This window comes from Netta rufina (genome assembly GCF_964035555.1).
Source record: "Netta rufina genome assembly, chromosome: 2".
Classification (NCBI taxonomy): domain Eukaryota; kingdom Metazoa; phylum Chordata; class Aves; order Anseriformes; family Anatidae; genus Netta; species Netta rufina.
In genome coordinates, this window is record NC_140124.1 from 53,484,217 (window position 1) to 53,508,252 (window position 24,036).

Below are 24,036 nucleotides of genomic sequence, written 5' to 3' on the forward strand. Positions count from 1 at the left end.
ACACAGGTGGAAGTACATTTTAGTGTTGCTTCTTTATACCATCCCTCACCATTCCCAAAGCCAACAGTGGAGATGGAGGCACGGGCAAGAATTCCAAGCTAATTCCAAGTGGGAAGTGGCAAGCGTAATTGAAATGTCATGGCAGATGATACCATAGTTGCTGCAGCCCAACTGCGAAGTGGTGGCTAGATAGGTAGATCAGAGCCAAAGATGCATTTCCTTAGTGCTGAGATGCACGTCCCATTAGCTACAGGGTCAGAATACACAGGTACAGTGATAAGGCTCTGAAATAGTCCAAACATTGGACTTGATGATTCTTATGGGTCCCTCCCAACTCAGGATATTCTATGATTCTATGAGATCTTAATGAGCAACATCCAGGAAAAGCAGGGAAATTTTTGAAGATACAGAACACAACTTAAGGAACACAGAGATTTAAGACAAGTGATAATGAGTAGCTAGCTGGTTGCTTGAATAGATCACTGCTTTTGCTGTACTCAAGAAAGGGTGCTTTACCTCAGAAAAGTGTTTTACCTGCACTCATCTCAAAGTTCAGCAAAAACCTCTGTAGCTTGACCACCCACTTGTATCACATCCAACACTGGAACAATTTATAGGGGAGGCAATTCTTAGGTCTCTCCATGCTAAAACAGGCATCTGAATCTTGGGTCTGAGAATTAAATAAAATCCTCAGAAATAGAGTAGCAAAAGAAAGAAATTTGATGGCCTTGAAGACTGAACCCAGGAAATCCAGTGAAGAAAAACAACCCCTACCCTTCTGATTTAACCAGACCAGATGTTATAGATGTGACACGTGAGACTGTCAGATTACTATTTTGCTTTGTCAGGAGAAATGTTTGGACACAAAGATTTATTTTCTAAAGAACAGTGAGTATGCCTGCATACCATATTCAAAGGCTATTAAGACAGACTACACTGCTATTTGAGGCTCTAGATACCTCACCTTTTCCAGGATGTTTTCATGAAAAGTAAAAACTCTGTAAAAACTGATTTCTTTGATTATGTTCGTGTGCACATGCCATAGGAGAGATGCATTTACTACAGCAGATAAATGCTTCCAACTAAAACAGTATCCTTACAATGTACAACACCTTTCTCCTATTCACCAATGTCATGAGGTCTATTTGACTTTCAACATCTCACTGTCCTCGTTGCCACATTCCAGTGAGCAGTTCCACAATAGCACCAAGTTTGAAAGAAGACTCACTTTTGTCCAGCATTGACTGCAGAACTAATAGAAGACAAACACTACATAAAAGCTTAAGTGGAACTCCAGGTACATATATTCCACTCTAGAAACACTCTGCACCCCCAGTTTTAATTTTAGATTAAAACAGATGCAAAAACATATCTAGAATTAGTAGCTGAAAGACTTAACGATGATGGTTTTTAAGAAAACTTCTGAATTTCTTAAGAGCGTTACTGAGTGAAAACATCGATACAAGCTGAATGATCAGTAAGGGCTCTTCCTGCCCAACTTTCAAAGACTGCATTTAATTGTTTTTAATTTACGTGATATGGTACATCTATATAAAGAAAGGGTACTGTATTAGAAGAGACTGAGGAAAAAAATCAAAATGTTATCACATATAAAGATATGCCAGATCATCTAAAGATTCTGCTAGCTGAAGGAAACATGAGATCTTTCTTCTGTCTGCCTCAGGCCAGAAATCAGAACACTTGGTATTATCTACCTATTAAAAAATGTGTGAAATAATCAACATATGGTTTCCTGCATCAAATGGAGAAAAGCAGTTGTGGAAAACTAGTATCTTCACCTGACACGGCTTTTAACAGAATACACACATGTTTAAAGCTACTGCACCAGCTCAGATGTGCAAATACTTCAGCAGTCATAAGAAATTAGTACCTAATAGTTGTCAATCTATTTGTAGCAATTCTGTAGTAATTTCACCATCTAGTACATGACCAGAAAGCCTAAGACACACAACTGACATCTCTTACTTCTTCAGATGGTCCTTTCTAGAGAAAAATCACTGGACTATCAAGTTGGGAAACTGATTCTAAGCACCTAAACAGTTTCTGCTACATACTCCAGAAACTATAGAAGTTATTTCATTGTTGAACAAAAGAGTTCCCTTTACTTAGAAATGCTTTCTAAACTTTTATTTTCCTTGCATGATTCCTCAAATCTTAAGTGATTGCTGGATATATAACTGAATATATTTTATTGTAGTTCATTTTTAACTATTAAAATCCAGTTACTATACTCATCTACAACAAAGTAACGTTCTTTTCTATGAAAAAACGTAACAACGAAAATAAACTGCAGATCTTCAGATTCTGGTAAATTCTGACCAAATGCTATGTCCACCTCTGACCAATTAAGCAAATACATGTCTATAACATATAAAAAATAATGCACTGTTGTACTTAACGCACTTGTTTGCCAGCAGGTTTGACAACTGCCCCGATGACAAGGTTCTTCGCATCTATGAAGCCCACAGTTGAGTTTGCGGCCACAAACCAAAGAACACTTATGCTCCGTGTCCTAGAGGAAGGCAAAAAAAAAAAAGAAAATTAGAATTAAACTATAAAATCCATAGGTTTCTTTTTCTCTGTGAGGTCATAATACATGAATTGCAAAATCTTCAGGAAGAAATAACGAGTCATTGTAATGGGTGAGTTTCTGTAGCAGGGCTAAGAGGCACACATCTGTTGAGGTGACCAATCAACTACGGAGGTTTGCTGCCTGCTGCAGACCTTAATGTTGGATATTGTGGAGGGAGTGCCTCTTAATACTATTGCCTACTGCTATTCCATGTTGCCACAAGTGATAAATGCCAGAGCAAACCTGGACAGGAGCAGAAGTAACTACAGAGCTCTGGGGGCAGTACTGAAGCGTATGTGGGCTCAGGTACTGTTCCTGCTGGCAAAAGGGAATGGGTGTGAGAAAGGCACTAAAAGGAGAGTTCAATAATTGGCTGCAGAACTAGTGCTGGTATCAGGGTTTTGGGTTCTGTGATCATGGGGCCTTGTTTGCAAATCAGCATCTACTTGGAAGAGACAGGATCCAATAGGAATTTTGCCAATAGGATTGCTGACCTCCTAAGTAGGGCTTTAAACTAATGTTGGGGGAGGGAGAGAGTAATGCACCAACCCTGTGAGGGAGTGACAGACAAGGTTAACAAGAAATTGGCATAGGATGATGTGACAGGAAGGTATAACAATCAACAAAAAAGGGGCTGAAGCGGGGTCACCCCAGCACTTCTATGTAAGCAAGGAAGCGCCTACAAGAAATCCCTCAAATCCTTTCTGGGAACTTAATATGTGGGGGTACCTCCCTGAAGTACACACACTGGTGAATATAGGGGATGAAATAGAGAACTGTGTGCAGCTGCAGGGCTATAATCTTGTTGGGATCATGGAGACACAGTGGGATGGCTCCCATGATTGGAATATTGCAATGAAGGAATACAGACTTCTTAGGATAGGCAGGCTGGAGAAGGATTTGTTGTACTTTGTGCGACAGAGCAGCTGGAGTACATGGAGCTCTGCCTGAGGATGCATGAGAACAACTGTGAAGTTTCCTTCCTTGGAGCTGTTTGGAAGCAGTGGGGGTTGGACCAGATGACTTCCAGAGGTCCCTTCCAACATCCTCAACCATTCTGATCCTCTAATTTTCAAAACTGTGTAGTGCAAAAAATAGCTTAGGCCTGATATATACAGTTATTCATTACAGCAGGGATGCACAATTTTTGAAGTTGATTTCACTAAGACTTAGCTGCATCATAGCTTATAGTTCTTGCATTAAATGATCTCTCCCTTGTCTGTTTTCCCTGGAATCACTGGTCCAACAAATAGCACCTTTACTGCATTTGCACGGAATGTGTTTTTGTAATTAAAAAGATACACAAAATAAATGCTGCAGAGTAAGTGCGCACACAAACGTTTGGAGCACGACTAGTACTAGAAATAGAGAAGACACACAAAAATGCAAGGATGCAAAAGCAAATAAGTCTTTCAACTTCACAACAAAACACAAACACAGTTTACCATGAAGAGCTTTATAAAACCACACATGCACTTACCACACAGCAAACTTCATTACACTTGTGTCGTCCACATGATCTTTTTTTGTTGCATCGCTTATCACACATGAATGTAATAGCAGCTATTACAGAAAAAAAAAAAAGACATAAGTCATGATTTACTCTTTGCTCATGCTGAGAACAAAAGTTGAAGTCACAATATTATGCTAAGGCTGTTGCAAGACCTGGTCTAAAAGACAGTAATGCAGAGTAAGTCAGCATGCAAAAATTTAATCACTTGTTCAAAAGGATTTTGGAGCGCAGAATAAGTGAGACTGGTTTATTTCACATTATTCTTTATGCCATAAAATCTGCGAACAGAACACACAAAATAGGATACCCTGATACACTGAAGTATCACAAATACAGTTTAAGACTGCTCAAATTGGTATAAGAGTGAAAATATCAGCTAAATACAGCTACTGCCGATATGGTGACAAAACTGGCACTACAGAAATTTTATCACCATCTACCGATAGCATGAGCAATTACTTCTGAATTCTGAAAAGTAAAGCCTTCATAGCCAAAAGCTCAAATTAGGAAATATGCATATTACTATCCTGTAAATAAGTACCTCAGTATGATAGGGGTCCATCAAGTAAACATTTTCCCTATATTGAGATTCTTCAAAGAGCTTTAAAGGTTAGATAGCATAAAGATTAGGTTTTGCATTTGTGGCCAATTGCTATGACTTCTCCAAGCAAGTATCCTCACCGTTCTGGATAGCCAACAACCATCACAAAAGACAGGAAATGCAACAAAGACAACATTTAGTGACCTCCTTCCACAGTAGCTCAGCTAGATACAGAGGATTACTACTGTGGTGTAGTTAAACTAGTGTTCCAGGTCTCCTAGCTTTCTTCCACGTGTGGGGTGATGTCTGGAGTGGTGGGAATGGCTGGAAACATCCATCCATCCTTCCTTTCATTTCCCTCCTCTAAAATGACCTCTCTTGATCACCTGCAAGATCAGCAGATAACAGAGTACTCCCTATGACTGGCCATTTGGTGTTTATGAAGCAATATTGCAGTAATTCTACATAGAGCAAGACTGTGACATCTTTACCTATTTATATTTATCAGCCCTAGCAATGCCCTTTGCATGAAATGCTGCTGTAATCCAATCTGCAAGGCCATTCTCAAGGAGTTCCAGTCCGTGATGCTGACAAAATAATCTTAGTCACATTCTTTAGTTTTATACAAAGACAAAATTCCCAGATCAACTCCTGCTCTGGTTGAAGGCCAAAGAGCTTTCAGAACAGATTTCAGGAGCTTTTTTTTTTTTTTTTTTTTTTTTAATCTATTTAACATAAAACACAGTCTATCAAAATTTGAGAATGAAAAACTGGAGACAGTACATCAAGACAAAGAAGAGCAAATAGCTAAGGAAAATCCTGGACAACTGGAACTGAACAGAACAACAGAAAAACTCAAATTAGCTCAGAAGTTACACCATCTAAAATTCTGTAATAGAAAAAAAAAAAAACTAAGATAAAAACATACTGCAGAGATACAAGATCAGTGTCAGAAACTGAAAAATGAAGATTAAATCTTGCCAACAGTCTGTTGTTTCTGAGATTTGCTTAACATTTATCTTAAAGTGAACAAGGAGATACTAACACTTCTAATAACCAAGTATATCAAAAACACCCTCCTCTCTCACTCAGATGTAGGTTTGTGCTTTTCCAGACAGCACCACTTCCCTGGAGAAATTCTTCTAGGAAGTGGTTCTCTTCAAATTTACCCTCACTGAGCTGATTTTTGAGATGCTACGTCCAGAATACCCTAAGTGCCAAATTCAAACTCTCTACTGAGCTCAGATATGAAGACCAGCAACACACAACTACGAAGCAGAATGAAAGCTTCCATTTCTACAGGAATTTGGACAAGAACAGAGAAACATCATTACTTTGTATCCAAGCTGTACAAGATGACGCAAAGACGTGCAGGATGCCAGGGGGCAACCTGTTGAATAGAAAGAAACTGTTCAAATTGAAATAGAGCTTGCTTGGAATGTTCAAGATCAAACAGTGAGGAAAATCTTTCCTTGTTTAACAGATGGATAGAAGGGGAAGACACTTAGCAGCATCCCAAGAAATGACCAACTTGACATAGAAGTAATGATAAAAGCAGCAGTATTGTTCAGATACTTGCCAACTTCTTGAATCAAAACCAAAATTAATATGAACTGCATCTCATTTTTTAAACTTTGAAAAAATTTCATATTACATATTTAACATATTATAATACCTTTATTCCTGAGCAGAGCACATGGGACTTCCTAGAAAACAAACACGGAGCAATTACATTAGAACAAATGAAACAATTGAAACTTACTCATCTAGAAAGCACCTAGTCACAAGCGATACAGAAAAAAGTTTTCATGAGCATAACACATTTGTATAGGAGAAAGAAACAAAAGTTGGAATAAAAATTCTAAATTTATGCATTATATCACATTTCAATTTTCACTTTCAATCTTGACCTATATTTTTTTCCCTTATAGATTCAACACCAACAAGAACTTGTAATTTAATATTCCTTACTTAATTCAGTAGGTAATGCTGTGAAGTAATAGGAACAGGATTGTCCTATGAAACCAGAAACTTGCATGGAGGACAGCAAAAGAGCTCTTCTGGAGAGTACTAATAAAACACACAAACTTGTACTTTGACAAACTGTCCCACAAAATGCAAGTCTGACTTGATTCAAAAAAAGTCAACTCTCACGATTGAAAACTTTTTATGTAGATAAAAAGACTTCAACGTGAAAATAAAAGGCTCCTGAAATAGTACCCAAAGATTTCAAAGCCATGGTTACACACTGTAGAACAGTTTAAAAATATATTAATTATTATATTACAGTTGCTGAGAATCTGCTGGGTCCTTACATAAATGCACTAAGAAAGGAGACCAATAAAAACTGATAATCTCTCAAAATATTTCAGCAAATCTACAATCTATTTATTGCCATACAGTTGTAGTTAGCTTAGTATTTTTGACTACCTTTCTCCCAGTTTACATTACTCTTGGCAAAACTATCATTCTTTGTGCCATGTAAATACTGCAGGACAGTATAGGGCTTTGCAGCCACCTTAAACAAAGAAAATTCTACATAAAGGCTACAAAAATCCTTCCAAAAAAACGCGTTCATGATAAGTTGCCTGTGTAAGTTACCACTGTGTAACTGCCTGTGCAAGTTGCCATGGTAAGTTACCACTTCACAGTATAATCTAGTTAATATATGTTTATCAGATGTAACACAATGCTGTCTCTTGCAACTACGGAGCACAGCACATTTTTAGTATCCTTTTTCTCAACCACTTCAGCTCCTTTTTCTCCACAACATCAAAAAACACCAAAGACTACCTGCTTCCATGGTCAAGCTTTATATGTGCTCACCTTTTTTTTGAAGCCACATCTACAGTAAATATTTGATGTTTGAGAACATGGTTTACACTCTCCTTCATGGCAAAGGCTTTCACATGTATGAAGGAACTCTATCAAAGTGAAAATACAAAGATTAAAAATCAAAGAAATAAATTACATGGTAAGGAACTGGGAGTTTATTAGGAGCATCACAGGTCACAAATACTATGTGTATGTGCAGTGGGGTTTCTAAAACAATAACATTTTCCATCAAACAGGCATAAAAAGTTGAACGACTTCACAATATCTTGTTTAATGTATTGTAACATTGCATTGCTGCTATTTTCAACTCTGTAATACTGACTATATAGACTAAAGTTTCAGGTCAACAATAAACATTGAAAATGTATACGTATTTGTTATGTTTTATTAATGCATAAAGAAAAAACCCTGCGTGATAATATCCTTACACAAGTTCCAGGAATTTTAAATATACAAATTTTTCTTCCTTTTCATCCCAAAGGGATGACTTACCATGCATAACCTAGTAAGTTAAATATGAAGGTAACTGAAATTCCAGTAAAATGTAAATTTAGACAGTCTGAATGGATCGATCATTAACAAGCCCTTACTTTTTTCAGCACTAGACTCTCTACAAGTGTAGCAATTTATGACTAAATAAGCAGCTTTATAAAATTAGAGCTCTTCATACAATCTCTCTGTTAAATACACTTTAGTTACCTAATGCACTCACTGAAGTACCAATTTGCTTTAATTTCCATATAACTTCTTCCTTCTCAACCGCCTAGCGCCATGTTTCACTTTGTGGCCCAACACCACGTTTCACTTTGTGGCCACAGTAAATTAGTATTTATTAGAGGTTTCTGAACAAATCAAAATAATTTGTCTCTACTAGTCTTCACATGAACCACGAATGCTTAAGGTGGGCTTTTAAGAGACCTCAGAAAATATTACTTGTTGGAAATTGCTACCGCTCTTTTCCTCTACCAATACAGAAGTCCACATAACAACAACTAGTGTTTAAATTTTGTTTAATGGCTTCTAGACAAATACATTTACTCATTTTGAAGTATAACTTTGAACCAACACAGTCTCTCTCACTCAATTTGTTAATACCCAAATCACTAATAAAATATTTCGGAAATGAAACAAGTTACTTTTTCTTTTTAAATGAGAATTCAGAATATTCTGATGGAGAAAGATCTGATTACCATAGCTACCACAAGAAAGAGGTTTGCCACATGTTTTTCCACACGATGGGATAGGATCTGTGCATATTTTACGTTCAACACATCCTAGTTCCAGTAACTTGCTGAGAGGAGTCTGACCACAGGGACAGCGATACACTACTTGTGGAAGTCGTGGACAGAGCTGGCAAGGCTGAGGATGACATATTTGTGTACAGTTGTGCCTCCCACAATTTAATTTTCTAGAAAAACAACAAAAATAACAACAACAAAAAACAAATAAAATGAAAAAGGCGAACTACCTAGGAATGACATGATCATTTAATGTGAGTAAAATGACCTTTTTTCTTTTCAAAAGCCTAAATTACAGTGACCTTACTTGCCACATGTATTCTGGCATGAGAAACTCCCAAATCCATCAGAGAATTCTTCCTTTGTCCCACACAATACTTCTTTAAAGTTGCTTCCACAGTAACACACTAAAAGAAAGAAATATTCCACAGAAAACAACATAAAGTATCAGTGACAAAACAGCAGTACAACAAATACAAAAAAGGAAAATCTGGGAAGCTTATCAGTCAGTTTTACATGTACAATGAAGTTGCTCTTCTTTAGATTTAATTCAGCAACAGAGATTTCTCAGTCCTAGAGAGGATGGAATTCCTCTGTTATTTGTTTTGAAAAGGAGAAAAAAAAGCTGAAGGGAAAGCTCTATTCCCACAAAAAGCTTATTTATTAAAGCAGTGCACATATATGTACCAAGTTCAGTATTACCTTAAATGTCAAGAAAATTAAATTACAATTTTATACATAAACTGTTCAAAAATTTTTATTTGCTTTTGTATACTGGCGGACATACTTGGACAATTTAATTGCCATTTGAGATCAAAACACCAGTAGCTTGTTGAAATGTGTTATGATTCTTTCTATTCTTTTTCATGTACTATTAAATCTTGGAATTATATCACAAGATTAAGTAGAATCATAGGATAATTCAGGTTGAACGGGCCCTCAAGGGTCAGACAATCCAAGGTCTTACCTAAAGCTGAGTCAGCGATTACATCACATTACTCAGTTTTACCCAGTTGAGTCTCAAAAAAAATCCAAGTTTTCAAGAAAAAAAATCTTTATAACCAGTTACGACATTTCATTTTAGCCCACTGCCTCATCCTCCTACCATGCACAGCCTGGCTCTCATTTTGATTACCTCCTATCAACTCATGAAATGCTTTAGTCTCTCCTAACACTTCTAAATCTAACAGAACCTAGTTCCACCCATCCTCATAGAGAGGGTGCTCCAGCATCCTCACCATAATTCTTCTAGTTCAAAATTCTTCTAATCTTGTCTATATTCCTAGTTAACTAAACAGTGATCCTGATAACTTTTCCAAATTTTAAATATTTTACCAATATATATTTTTTTCTTTTTTAAGTAAATCACTCGCCTCTTGGAACTGTTTTTTCCCTCCTCTTGTTTTCTTAGTATGCATATCATGAGTGGATATGCATAAAGCATTCTGTTACTTACCTTGCTGTACTGTTAGCTGGCAAGGCGCACATTTTCCTGCATGGCACACCTGGGTACAGCTGTGCTTACCGCAGTTTAAAGTATTTCCACATACATTAGAACAATGAATTTTCGTTGATTGGCCACAGCGAACAGAATGACTGCAGAAGAATACCACAGTCAGTTAGCTACCTTAAAACTATACAACATTTATTAAAAAAGCAAAACGCTGTTTCAGTAAAATGACAAAGCCTTTGAAAAGGCACATAACTTATTAAAGAACTGTTAGGAAATATTACCCCATCTTCCTGATAGCATAAAAGTCCACTGAGCACAACGAATATAGTGATATGGGCCTTAATAGTGAGTCAGCAGTCTGTCGAAACACTTCTTGCAATTAAAGAACAATAGTATCTCCTGTCCTACCCCCAGTGTGGCCTGAATTTATCTCACATTGATTGCAGTCACTTAGTCAAGAAAAGGTACAACAACCCCCTACATTCTTTCTCTTACATTAATACATTTTATCTTTTTTTTTTTTTTTTTTGTATAGGATGCTTGCAAAGGTTATCAGCATAAATTGCATTTTATTGTAAAATATTATGGCTCTAAAGCTTAAAATTTTCTCAGTCTCGATACAGTTGCAACAACTGACTTTACCCACTTGAGTCTTCTTGGATTAATCACATATGACCAAAAGACATTGTAAGACATTTCTCCAGAAAGGGAAATTAAAAAAAAAAAAAAAAAAAAAAAAAGTAATACCAAAGAGATCAAATCAAATGTCTTAATAGCATTAATGGCTTCATATGCATATGTCAAAAATAAAATAAGCAGAGCTGAAACACAAAAAAAAAAAAAAAAAAAAGAAAAAAGTGTGTGTGTTGGGAGAGGGAATAAACATACACTGTTTTATATTCTGGCCTGCTAGCAAACTTATCTTAGACAATTACTGCAAAATGTTTTGAAGTTGCTATTTCATGTAGACATCTTGAAGTCTGAGGTGCCACGCATCTTGGATGCTGATACAGTACATATGACAAAATCTATTTAGAACCAAGTTTTAAATGTTAAATGCAGTATTATAAGAAAACTGCAATCTGGTGGCACTTGGGAAAAATAATGTTCAAGGTTGTTTCATCTGTTAAAATGTTAATTGCAAGGAATAGCAAGAATAAAAAGAAGTAATCTTATCATATAAATTAAATTCAGTAACCTACAATTAATCCATTTTCCACTGAATATAAAGTGCTTTCAGCTGCAAATACTTCCACAGAAACAGCTGCACCTTCTTTTAAATAATTAAGGTGATTTAATATTACATTCAAACTTTCAGAAATAATTGTAGAAGTCTGTAAAACACTCATAGACTAAGAATGCTCACTGAAATAGGTTTTTGTCTTTATTCTTGAAATGAGCACAGGCAAATGTTTAATTACACAGAATCAGTTATGGGAGCTATAACTATGTCTCAGAAAAATTGAACATGAACCATCATAAAGTATGGGCAGTACATTCTTGCTGTTGACAACGATATTACATGCATCAAACATGAAAGGAAAAGACAGTCTTCAAGACTGGAATATACTACAGACTACCCTCTTGTTAGTGGTACAGCTTCCCAGAACTGTATTTGAAATTATATTTGAAATTATTTCTGGAATGGAATAAATCAAAGTTACATTCAATTTGGACAGAAAAGGTGTGAACTTTTTCCTAATTCTTTCACTGGGTCTCCTACAAAAGAAAATAAATACTAGAATGTGACTGAAAAAAAAATCGTATCAACTCAGACTGCTTGGACAACTCTGCTCCATGTCCCAACATTTTTTTCTTAAAATGAAAAATAGCTTTTTTTTTTTAAATATAAACTTCTCCAACTGATTTTAACAAATAAATAAAAGCTAAAGCTCAGAAGAAACTATATAAACTTTAAATAGACTATAATACAGAAAAAGCATTATATAAACTTTTAATAAACTATTATTACATAAGCTTTTGTTTACAGAACAAAAATTTTCTACCTTGTTTGTCCACATTCGCATGTTTTTGTCACAAAGGCTGGGCATGAAGGACAAGGTCCTGGATGGCACAGGCTTAAAAATAAGTCATAAAAAGCAAACAGAATTGCACAATTAACTCAAACTCCATGACACTCCTACAGAAATAAACCACAATGACCTAAAAATATAGATTTTTTTTATGGAGCAGTACATTCTGAAAACATCCTACATGAAGCCTTTACTCCTGCAGAACATTAAAGAACTTTAACTCATGTAAAAATAATCGAGATAGCTACAATTGTAAAAGTCTCAAACACTTTAAGACAATGATGTTGAAGGAAAAGTTTCATATTCCTGTCAAATTAATAGTAACGTTGCTACTTATATATTTAGCATTTTACCCTTCAGCAACAGGCATGCATCAATTCAACTGTGTTCATTCCTCAAACATTACATGCCCAAACCATTAACGCATTTTCTTTCTTCACTGATCAACAATTAAAGACCAAAACTTTTCTATGAAGTTTCTTCTTTTCCTTGGTGGTTTTACTTTTCAACTCAGTAAGAGATGCATGTGCCATTAGGTTCAACATTTCTAACTCTGCCAGTAAGAGCTGCTGTTCCCCTTGCATAAGGTAATGGTTTATTACCTACATGGGAGATGCAGCAAGTCTGCCTCAGTTTTCTTTCTAATCAGCAACTGTAATTTCCTGTGTGTCACAAATGCCAGTCCTCTACTTGAATAGCAGATCTCCCCTCCTACATCAAGGAACATTATATGGTCCCCCTACACATTTAAGAGCTCTGTAAGGCACAGACAAGCCTAGGTTTATAAAATTAAACTTAACTAATTTGTCTGTGTTCTTCCCTAGCCAGCTTCCAGTCCCCTTCTTTTGAGAATACAGCAACTTGCGTGCAGAGCAGTTCTCATAAATCAGAACTGGCCAGTCCAGATGTCCTATTTTAAAACACACAAAAAAACACCCCAAAACAAAAAAGAAACAAAACAAGCCAAGCAAAAACACTGAAAAAACATCAGCAGACTATCCAATTACAACACAATTACCAAATTCCCCAAGTACAGTCACTATGCAAGGACAAAACAGTACATCTCTTGTCATAGGCAAGAGCAATATAACTGAGTCATATCAGAAGCTCATCAACAGTGATCCCTCTTTATTATTATCTGTAATAAGAGACTGCAGCTTTATAGCAAGACTCCTTCTGACCTACTGTCAGGAAAGTACCACACAGTTAATTTCCATGTCTACAAGTTTTGCTAATGTGCATTTCTGAGTTGTTTTAAATGAGACTGTGTCATTTGAGGATTATTTGGGGTTAGTATCCTTTTTATTGCCACTATTTTGTTTTTGTGATCCTTCTTCATGTGCTCAGTCTCTTTGAGACTATTTCTCTCTTTCTTTGAGCATTTAGATTTGAGACGTTTAGATGTAGAGCTTAGGGATATGGTTTAGTGGGGACTGTTAGCGTTAGGTTGGAGGTTAGACTCGATGACCTTGAGGTCTCTTCCAACCTAGAAATTCTGTGATTCTGTGATTTTATTATTACAAACAGAATTCTAGTAATGCCAAAACCAGTCTTTTGAAACCAAACTTCTGACTTTAAAAATAAGTATTCTTTATGGATTCCTGTAGATGTATGCACTCACACACTACTTCTCTAACAAGTAGTTCTGGTATTAAGTTTATGAAGAACCTACAGACCACAGAACTTACTTAACCAATACTTGAGATATTCAAAACTCATTTAACATTTTTACACAGGCACACAGAGAAATTGCAGAAAATTTTCTTTAGATGATAAAGACTGATGACACCTCAGAGTTTTAGTGTGTTTTAAGGGACAGAGCCAAAAACACAAACAACTCTGTTACAAAATAAAAAGAAAAAAACAAACAGATACCAAAGACCTCAGTATTAAGTTCTGTTCAGTGCATTCATACTCTTATTTTTGCTGAACCTTGATTCTGTCTTCAGCACGGATGATTTCTTTCACAAACTATTGCAGTTATATGCTATTCTAGAGAACTGGCATACCATAAAGGTTGTGATGATAGGTGCAGCTAGACATAAGAAAAATTAAACTTAGATCTGCCTGACAGTAAAAGTATTAGATTTGACAATACAGCCCCAAAAACTTTCTGCAACTGTTGTGAAGACTACAGCACCAAAGACCTACAAAGGAAAACCAAACATCTAGGCCTAAAACAGTACAGAGAATAGAGGGAAAGTTGCAGTTACTGCCTTTGTGAGATCTTTTTCAAATGCTCTCAAAGCTGTTGATAAGTCTGTCATTACAGACTTGTCTTCATGTATGTCAGATGAAAACAGATACGCTAAGAACAACGCAATTTTTCTGACTAGCAAACAGTTGTATATTGAAAAAGCTGGCCTAGTGCTGTTAATCTTGTGGATACGGTATTACATCCACACTGCTAAAGAAGACCTAAGGAAAACATCCAAAACTGAAAATAAAATTGGTCTTTGCCTCTCTTCAGGGAGTTATACAAATAAACGTTAATAAAAACAATCCAAGTTACATATACTGATTGCGATCTCCATAAGGATTTTGTTTCATTAGGCCGGTGGTTTGAACAAACGAATAAAGGCATTACATATAATGCCTTCTAAACCTCAACAGTTTACAAGCCAAAAAAAACAAAAACAAAGAATAGAAGTAAGTGGACCTTTAGTCAAATCAAGAACCACTACTATTTAGATTAAGATATACATGTTCCATTACAGGAAAAGAGGCACCTAAAATCTCTGGTGGAGACACATTTAAATTACTTTTATTCACTACTTTCTTAACTTCAACTAAAGTTCTTGAAACCAAGTTATGCAGCTGGTTCAGCTCCTACAATAGGATTGAAACGTTGATACAACTGTTGCATCTGACCTCCTGTACATCCTCTGATATGAATTCACTTTACACAACCACAAATAGCCTCCATTTCTTTCAAGCTTCAGTTGAGCTATATACCAGATACACCTGTAGGCATATCCTACAGTCAAAAAGAACTCAAATACAGTCTTCAGAAGTTTTCTGAAGTTCAATAGTCACATGACATTTACTTACATGTTGCAAAGATGTGGGCAGTCCAAAGTCTGTCTCTTCTTTCCACAAAGCTCCCCACAGCTATGTGGAATTTCATTTCTATTCCATTCGGGATTGTGTACCTTACCTAAAAAAAAAAGGTCAAACTCACAAACGTGTATTGATTTGAGTATAATATTCAATTTGGGAGAAATATTAGATCAAAAAGAAAAATTTCTATTTTCAATGCTGAGTAATCTTATTTGGAAAGCAAAACAACATAAGAAGTTTCACGGTTTTTGGTTTTTTCTTCCTTTTTTTTTTTTTTTTTAATCTCATTGCAGATATATACTTAACATCTTTAAAAGTAAATTCCACAGGAATATCAAGCTCCAGAAGATTCTTTCCTTCTATGCTCTCAGCAGGCACTTGGGTAGTTGTTATTTGACATCAAACTAAACTAACAAAACACAAGAAAGTGAAAAGGTCCCTTTAGTTGATCAGACTGCATAGTAGGTAAGAAAATTAAACGGTGCAACCCCCTTGCTGCCTCAACACAGAAAAATAGATACCATTCCCAATACGTAAGATCTAGCTGGTATAGAGATGGAGAATGGGGGCAGCATGAAATGACTGTGTGAATTATAAAAGTGACTTCCCTAAAAAGAAGCAGATTCTGCATAAACCTTAAATGTTGACATTTTCATGAATGCAGTAGGAAGTCTTGAACAAAAAGTGATAAATCCTTTACGTTATACTCATGGAATATATGAGGCTTTCAGGTAAGCACTGAAACTACGTTTTAATTGAACTGACATATCCTTAACAAATCTTGTAGCTCTAAGAGCATGAGATGATTGTCCTGGTTAAAGTTAATTACCACATTTCATCACAAAGGCAAATCTAATTTGGCTGTCTGCAAGAGAAGCAACTGAACTAGTATTACAGATCAGAGCAGCAACAATTAAGGACACCAAGAAAATGTATTTTTTAGTGACATGGCTCTTTTAGTACACCTATATTGTAAGTAGCAAGTTAGAGAAGTATGAACACAGAGCATGGATGGCCTTTGTTCACCAGGAAAATCCTGAAAATTTGAAGATTCTAAAGAAAAATAAGCCAGGAATTTCCCCCATGCAATAGAGAGGGAAAAAATAAAAACCACCACCACTAACAAAAAACCACAAGGCTTGACTACACTCAACAGAAATTTAGTATTCTGCAACAAATACAAGATAGACTTGCATAATAAGTAGCTGGTTAAGTCCAAATGCCCTATCTATCATCAATGTAAAATTATATACAGATTAAATGTTTATGTTCCAACATGGTACTCCACTAATATTGACCCTGTGGACAACCTGAGGTTCATACCGTAGATCTTCCAAAATTATGTAACAGTCTAGAGACAAATCAACTTAGCCTATGCAGAATCTTTCTTATTTAACAGATGGATGACCTGTCTTAAAAGTAAATCCTTCACCTGGAATCAAAACAGTCATTCTACCTGAGTTATTAACCCTGTACACATTTCAAATGACTGTTGTAACAAGAACTCTAAATGTCTTACCTGAAATTGCATGGTTCTTAATTGTCTCACTGAACCATTTAGATAAAGAGAATCTCGGGTAAAATTGTTACCTATTACAGTGCAAATTTAGTTTCTGTAAGGTAAGTTCATTGACTGGCTCTACTCCAAAATAAGCTATTTGGTAGGAAGTGGGGTGAAAATTTCTAGTGCCACATTTACTGAAGGAAGGGAAAGCTACATGAAATCAACACAAATTTCGGAAGCGTAAATCCCAAACAATTTATCCGCATGTCTGCAATTAAGTAACATCATTTATTTCTCACTTCTTGTCATACACCTATGGCTTAGTGGATATTGCACTCAATTTCACCTACCTTTTTCATTAAACATGTATCTACATAAAGTCTGAACAGTCCTAATACTCTTTTCTATTTAACCCATATGTGTCCCTGATAAACATAAGTAACAAAACTGCTACATTCATACAGCCACTCTTGTTTTCTTACAGTAACATCAGTTGTATGCTTGAGTTATATATTATTTTGGTGCATCATGGCCACAAAAGCAGACATAAAAGATTCAGGTTATTTCAATCCTCATACAGAAGGAAAGCTTTTAGGATAGAAGCCCAATTCTAGTAAGTGTTTTTATATAACTATATGAAAACATATATAAATTATGATTTGTTTTGATGTTTTAAGCAATACACAGGGGTGTGATTTTCTGTGCGGCAGCCTTCCAAAATCAATAGTTTTAAACAAGGTTAAATTTCAAGGACATAGGCAAAGGTGCAACAAAACAGAATTAAAAAAAAAAAAAAAAAAAAGAATCAAAACAACAGAACTGTTTTTCTTTGCGAAAGCCATCAAGAAACTCACCACAGAAACAAGTGTAAGTTCTAGGAACTTGTGTAGAAGCATTCTGACAAGCAGGACATCTCCAACCACTATTACCATCTGTGGATAAAAAAAAATAAAGATAAAAGTGACTTGAAGTAATAAAAGGAGCTAATTGGTGAGCCTAGAATAAGTACAGGAAAACAACAGGAAACAATATGAGAGTAAGCGGTGAGAAAGCAGGTTAAAATAAGCTAAGTTTTTACAGTATCAACATAAACACAGCAGTGGTACTTCATCTGACCTGACAGACTCATACTTTATAATAGAAGCAAGAACAATTTTTTTTTTAAGTTGGACTTCTGTTGTCATGTTCCCTGTTGTAAGACAATAATCTACTTCACAGAATATTGACAGTCTTCACCATATCTGAAGATTTGAGAAAAAAGTGTTAAAATGAGGAGAATGGGCAAGAAAAATAAAACTACCCACAGACTTAAGCAACACCTAAACTTTCTTTTCATCGTTGTCTCATGTTGTAAGTTTACATGTATTGCAGAAGACCAGTTACATATCACTTCACGCCCTTGAATAAATTAGTGCTCTATATGAGAATGATATATTTTATTTAAATAGTGACTACACCTAGCTATTAATATGGAGTCTATTCTTTAAGTTGGTATTTTATTAAATAATAGTTTTCTTGCTTCTTTTTTCAGGAAGGTGTTGGTTGGTAGCAATGGAATGTCTTCAGTGTAAGGAAGACAACATTCGTACCTATCTGGCTAGGAACAAATAATCAATTAGGTTGGAAAAGATCTTCAAGATCATCAATCATCAACATGACAAAATGAATACCATCACTAAACCGTGTCCTGTGATGACATTTGTGAAAGCACTATTGGACACAAATTGGTTATATCAATATAAGCCAATTAGGCCTCACTGTTTCTCTTAACCAATCAGTTCAGATGATTTATGAATACATGCTCATGTTCACACTCAAGACCAACTTCCACTTCCTTACCAAGATTTATTTGAGTGCTGTAAACTTGTAAGCACCTTATGTGGCTGCTCCCAAAGCCAGTATACTAACCCCCAAGAGATTCCCTATAGTATTATTTTGTACAGCATACTTAGCCATTACATTAACAATGCAATTCCTTTCAATCCTTTTTAAAAGCAGACAACTAATGCTTGGAGTAGTGCTTCTGTTGGACTTCTAAGTCAAACACAGATGACAGAACATGAGATTTCCTGGTGTGTAAAAATGCAGACAGAGCTTTGCATCTTGATGCAATGATTTCATTGAACAATCTTGTATTTACGTTCTAAACACAGAAATCAGTTTTAGCCACAATACTGGAAAGAATCGAAACAGTTAAGAGGATTATATGAAGTATCTAAAGAACCCTGAAAAACACATTTCTGACTTAATATATTTTTAGGCTTACTAGTTACCTTAAATTAGACACCATTTAGAACTAGTTTTCCAACACAGAAAACAAAAATTTTTACTATTACATATATTTGAGATAAAATGTACATATGAGAGAAAATATCTACCTTCTGCTTGAGAAGCCGGTGATCTTGCCCATTTCTTAATGCAATTCAGGTGGAACACATGGTAACAATTTTGGCAGCTCCACACAGGGGCTACTATCCGGACTACCTCACAACATACCATACACTCGTACTTCTCTGTGGTCAGCTGCTCAATCAAGGACCCTGCACATAAAATATATTACTTACATGTAAAACATCAGCTAGTTAATAAAAAATAAATTAAATTCCAAGAATTTATATAAATTTTAACAGAACGTCTTTTTCCTGTGTGGCTCTGAAAATTGTATTATTAGCTTGCCCCTGGAAAATACTTGGTACACATTTCTCTAGTTTCAGAGCAGGAAAAGGGAGTATGAGATTTGCATAAAAGTGCCAACAATAATTTCTGTTGACAAACAACAATCATTGTGATCTTACAAAAGAGTTAATAGCTCTTCGCCTGCAAGATTGAGGTTTTTACACAACATTTTATATGAAATCATAAAAGTTTACATATATATCATTTACATATGTATCATATAAAGTTTACAACAAAAACCTTGAAGCTTATCAACTGTAGGAGTCTGATTCAAAATTAAATTTCATTCCCATCATTATTTCTGGAAGACTAAAAAACAAATAATAACAGTGCTGTACCTGCATTATATAAACCAGACCCTCATAAATTGCTTTAGGAGTGGAATTACTGGGAAACAATAGCCAAAACATAGGGCCTTTTGAGCCAAATGAAAGAATTTGAAAAAGGATCTTGAAAATAAAGCAAGAATTCTAAATGAAAGATGAAACAGCCTGAAAACAGAGTTAGATGCACAAATATAACAAAGGCACCACATAACTTCAGTTCTGCCGGATTAACTCTCCCACCAAGTCGAAGATATCAAATACATCTCATAAATACTATTTGACCATGGAATTTTAAAATCTCTTAATTACATAGCTTTTACACCATTTTTACAAGGGAAGTTAGAACCTGTAGCAAATGACAAAGGAAAAATGACTACTAATTCAAAATGTTCTGTACCACACATGACTTTGAGAGCATGACTATAGGTGTATAGGTGTTAAAAGTTGCAAGTGTGTATTGGGATTATGTGGCACTGTTTGGGTACCATGGGGGTGCAGGGATGGCCTCTGTGAAAAGAATGCAGAAATTACCCCATAAGGGCCTATTTCAGCCAGCTCCAATGGGACCTGCTGCTGCTCAGAGATGTGCCAATAAGCAATGCTGTTTATACCTCTGTGAGAGCATTATTTAAGAAAGGGGAAAAAAATTCTGCACAACACCAGCCGGGAGAGAGAGGAGTGAGAAACAGCCTTGCAGACACCAAGGTCAATGAAGAAGGAGAGGGAGGAGGCGCTCCAGGTGCTGCAGCAGAAATTCCCCTGCAGCCTGTGGTGAGGAGCATGGTGGTTGGATCAGGCTGTCCCCCTGCAGCCCATGGTATACCAGGGCAGAGCAGGTTTCCACACTGCAGCCCATTGAGAAAACCACAGTGGAGCAGGTGGGGCTGACCTGAAAGAGGCTGTGACCTGTGGAGGACCCCATTAGAGCAGACTCTGGGCCGCAGCTGTCTCCCACAGAGAGGAGCCCACACAGGAGCAGGGGTCTGGGGGGAGCTGCTGCCCACCCGTGGGGGACCCGTGCTGGAGCAGTTTGCTCCTGGGGGATGGATGGACCCCGAGGTACAGAGCCATGTGGGAGCAGTGCTTGGAGAGCTGCTGCCTGTGGGCAGCCCCCGCAGGATTAGTTTGGGAAGGACAGCATCCCGTGGGAGGGACCCCACGGGGAGCAGGGGCAGAGAGTGACCGTGAAGGAGCGGTGGAGACAAAATGCTATAGACTGACCACAGCCCCTACTCCCTGTTCCCCTGCGCTGCCCAGGGGGAAGAGGTGAAAGAGGGTGGATGGGAGGGAAGGTGTTTTCATTTTTTTTGTTTGTTTCTCACTGCTCTAGCTTGTCAGCAATAGGTAATAAATTTCTCTAATCTCCCTATGCTGCGTCAGTTTTGCCCGTGACAGTAACTGTTGAGTGATCTCCCTGTTCACATCTCAACCCTTCAGACCTTTTCATCATACTTTTTCCCCCTTTCCCTTTGAGGAGGGGGAAGCGAGAGAGTGGTTGTGGTGGAGCTCAGCTGCCCGGCTGGGTAAAACCACCACAAAGTGTTCACAGTATTTGCCCTCCTTAATATGGGACAAGCACTTCTGAGCATCACTTCTAGCCATCCTGCATCAAGCACCACAAGATTTAGAATTAACAGTCATTTCTGCTTCCAGTACCCTATGAATTTTACCTGCTGACAAGATAACAACCATGCCAAAAATTTATTTCCTTACTCTTCTCCAGGAGACTAAAGATATATTGCTCTCAGAAAGGATGGTTGTCACCTAACAGGTAAAAAGATTCAGTCTCCATGAAAATAGTGGCAGATAGTGTTTCCAATACAGGTCCCAGCTGAAGCATGAAAAAGAAGCATTGCCAATGTGGCAGAGGAAAGATCCTTAAGTTCCCTGTAAAAGATTGCTACCTCTTTTTCTGGTTATTGCATATGATGATCTTCACTTAAGGACAATATTTGGAGAAAAATTGACTATCTTTAGTTTTATGATTCAAGTAGAACATCAAATTTCAGGCTCCTGGGCATTTTAAAGCTAGAATGGATCAAGGAAGCTCTTGATCCCTAAGCATCTCGCAAGGGAACAAAGCTTCTTACTGGAGCTGCTTTATGCTTCCTGATTATGCTACTACATTCTAAGCTCTGAAAGAGAAAAATCTTCACACAATTCAACAGCACACTCAAGGTAACGAGAATTAGTGTACCAATCACTTATGTAAGAATAAGGTTAAATCCAGGTTAAATTGTTTCTGGAGAAACAGAAACCAGTACTGTGCCATTGAAGAAATTCAGATTTCCGTTTCATATTTAAGTCCTTAACTGTAGGGGTTGCCACAAAATTCACTCAGGCAGTGAAAACTTAAGGGTGTGCTTTTCACCAACAAAAGCACATGGTTCTACTCCCAACTTCCAAACAAAACCAGTACACTAGAGATTTTCCATTTCTAATTACCTTTTTGTACTACTGTTGCAAAAAAAAAAAAAAAAAAAAAAAAGGAAAATCATCCGGTTAGGAACAGAATGCAATTCTTCAACCAGGAATTTACCTCCTTTTACATAAAACATAAAACAACTTCCTCCACAAAAATCAATTTTTGAATTATCCCTCTCAAGACCAAATGTTCAAAACACCCACAACATATGTTTTAACACAATGCCTGATTAGGCCATCATTTGCAGTTTGGTAGTAAAACAAACTTTTAAAAAAAAATATGTTCTCTCTAGTAAACTTATGGGGCATCTGCCCACCAGAAACCACACATTTAGCTTTAGTTCTACCTCTGGAAACTGATACTGGCCTAATGTGAAATAATAAGCATCTTCAGCTAGTCAGGTATGAAGGCAGTTTAAATTATTTAAGATCATATCTTTAATACCATAGTACGCACCAGTCTAGAATGCTTACCTGTATGAGTTTCCTTGTTTTTTGGTATATCGCTTTGCTTCTTCCAGTACTGAGTCCAGCTGAAATGAAGGGAAGATACCTGATCCCCCTTTAGCAGGAACTTTCTTCCATTGCATCTGACAGAGTCAGACAATTCATGCTTGCTCTCACTGGTCAAGTTTTCATCATTTTTGCAAACAGAAAGTTCTTTCTTCCTCTCATTTTTATCTTTTGGAGTATATGCATGTGAAGACTTCTTACCTACTTTTGTATTTTTACTACGATGAGAATCATGTCTTCTCTGACTCTCTTTTTCCGCTGGGGGTTTATTCCACACGGGCTTCCGGGGATATCTTTTGTTTACGTAATTGTAGCCTTTCTGCTCATCCCCACTACCATTCGGTGCCTCACAGAATGCCTTTCCAACTGATGACTCTGAAGAGTCAGACTGACTCAAATCCAAAGATGGAACATTTTCAAACAGCTCTGCTTTCTGTTTAGAGTTAATTCTTTTTTCTCGCTCATGTATTTGCCTTCCCTTCTCCCTGAAACCTCTTCCAGATGCATGCATCAAGTGTGTTTTCTTTGGCTTTGCTCCCCTGCTATCTGCATTAGGTACCTCCCTGTCACTCTCTGAAGAGAGAAGGTCATTATATCCTCTAGGAGGTGCTCTTCTTCCATGTACCATTGCAGCATCTGAAGTTCCTGCACTTGCAGCAGTATCAGTAGTACTTTGTCTTACCTTATTTCTAGTACAGGTGCTATCATTTCTTGATCTGTGCCACCTCTGGCTTTGAAAGTAGCGATTTTTTGAACTTTTACTGGTACCAAAATACTGGTGAAAGTCTTGAGAATTCCCATACTGACTTTCAGGATTAAAAACACCACAATGCTTTGTGGAAGAGTTTTCATAATCCGTAGCTCTTTCAGACAGACTAGAAAATGGTAAACTACTTCTACTCTGATTGCTGCTAGATTCTTTCCTATCTTTATTTACCCAGTTTACATCTGTAGATTGTCTTTCTCCTGAAAGGGAATCAGGGGCATCAGGACTGAGATTCAGTGCACCTAAAAATATAAAGACAAAAAATAAACATGTCTTAAAAAAAATACCATACAGACAAAGGCCTAAAAGCTTAATCAATTGCCAGCTAGACATAACTACTAAAAATAAGTTTCTAGAAACTCAAATTGAATGATAAAGCATCTTGACTTCTTTAGACAAAGCCTGTGATGGCCTAGAGTTAGGAACAGAAAAAAAGCCTAGGATTAAAAAACAAACAAACAGAACACTTGGAGCAGCAATGCATGTATAAGCACGATACATGTCTCTTTCTGTCATTTCTACGACTGAAGTGCTAAGAGAGAGGTGCATGTTAGAAACCCC

The 24,036-nt window shown here is 36.7% G+C and overlaps 1 protein-coding gene across 2 annotated transcripts in view; it reads right to left on the reverse strand.

The window, feature by feature from the left end:
* NFX1 (nuclear transcription factor, X-box binding 1) overlaps positions 1–24,036 on the reverse strand; it is a 60,926-nt gene that overhangs the window by 27,635 nt on the left and 9,255 nt on the right. For both annotated transcript variants that reach the window (XM_084282543.1, XM_084282542.1), the window contains exons 2-13: positions 22,671–23,717; positions 19,149–19,310; positions 17,625–17,702; positions 15,258–15,363; positions 12,180–12,251; positions 10,177–10,316; positions 9,028–9,127; positions 8,673–8,890; positions 7,474–7,571; positions 6,323–6,353; positions 4,074–4,156; positions 2,425–2,533 (exon numbers count right to left, since the gene is read on the reverse strand). In XM_084282543.1, the coding sequence (XP_084138669.1) occupies positions 2,425–2,533; positions 4,074–4,156; positions 6,323–6,353; positions 7,474–7,571; positions 8,673–8,890; positions 9,028–9,127; positions 10,177–10,316; positions 12,180–12,251; positions 15,258–15,363; positions 17,625–17,702; positions 19,149–19,310; positions 22,671–23,717 (2,244 nt within the window). The remainder of the gene's footprint in view (positions 1–2,424; positions 2,534–4,073; positions 4,157–6,322; positions 6,354–7,473; positions 7,572–8,672; positions 8,891–9,027; positions 9,128–10,176; positions 10,317–12,179; positions 12,252–15,257; positions 15,364–17,624; positions 17,703–19,148; positions 19,311–22,670; positions 23,718–24,036) is intronic.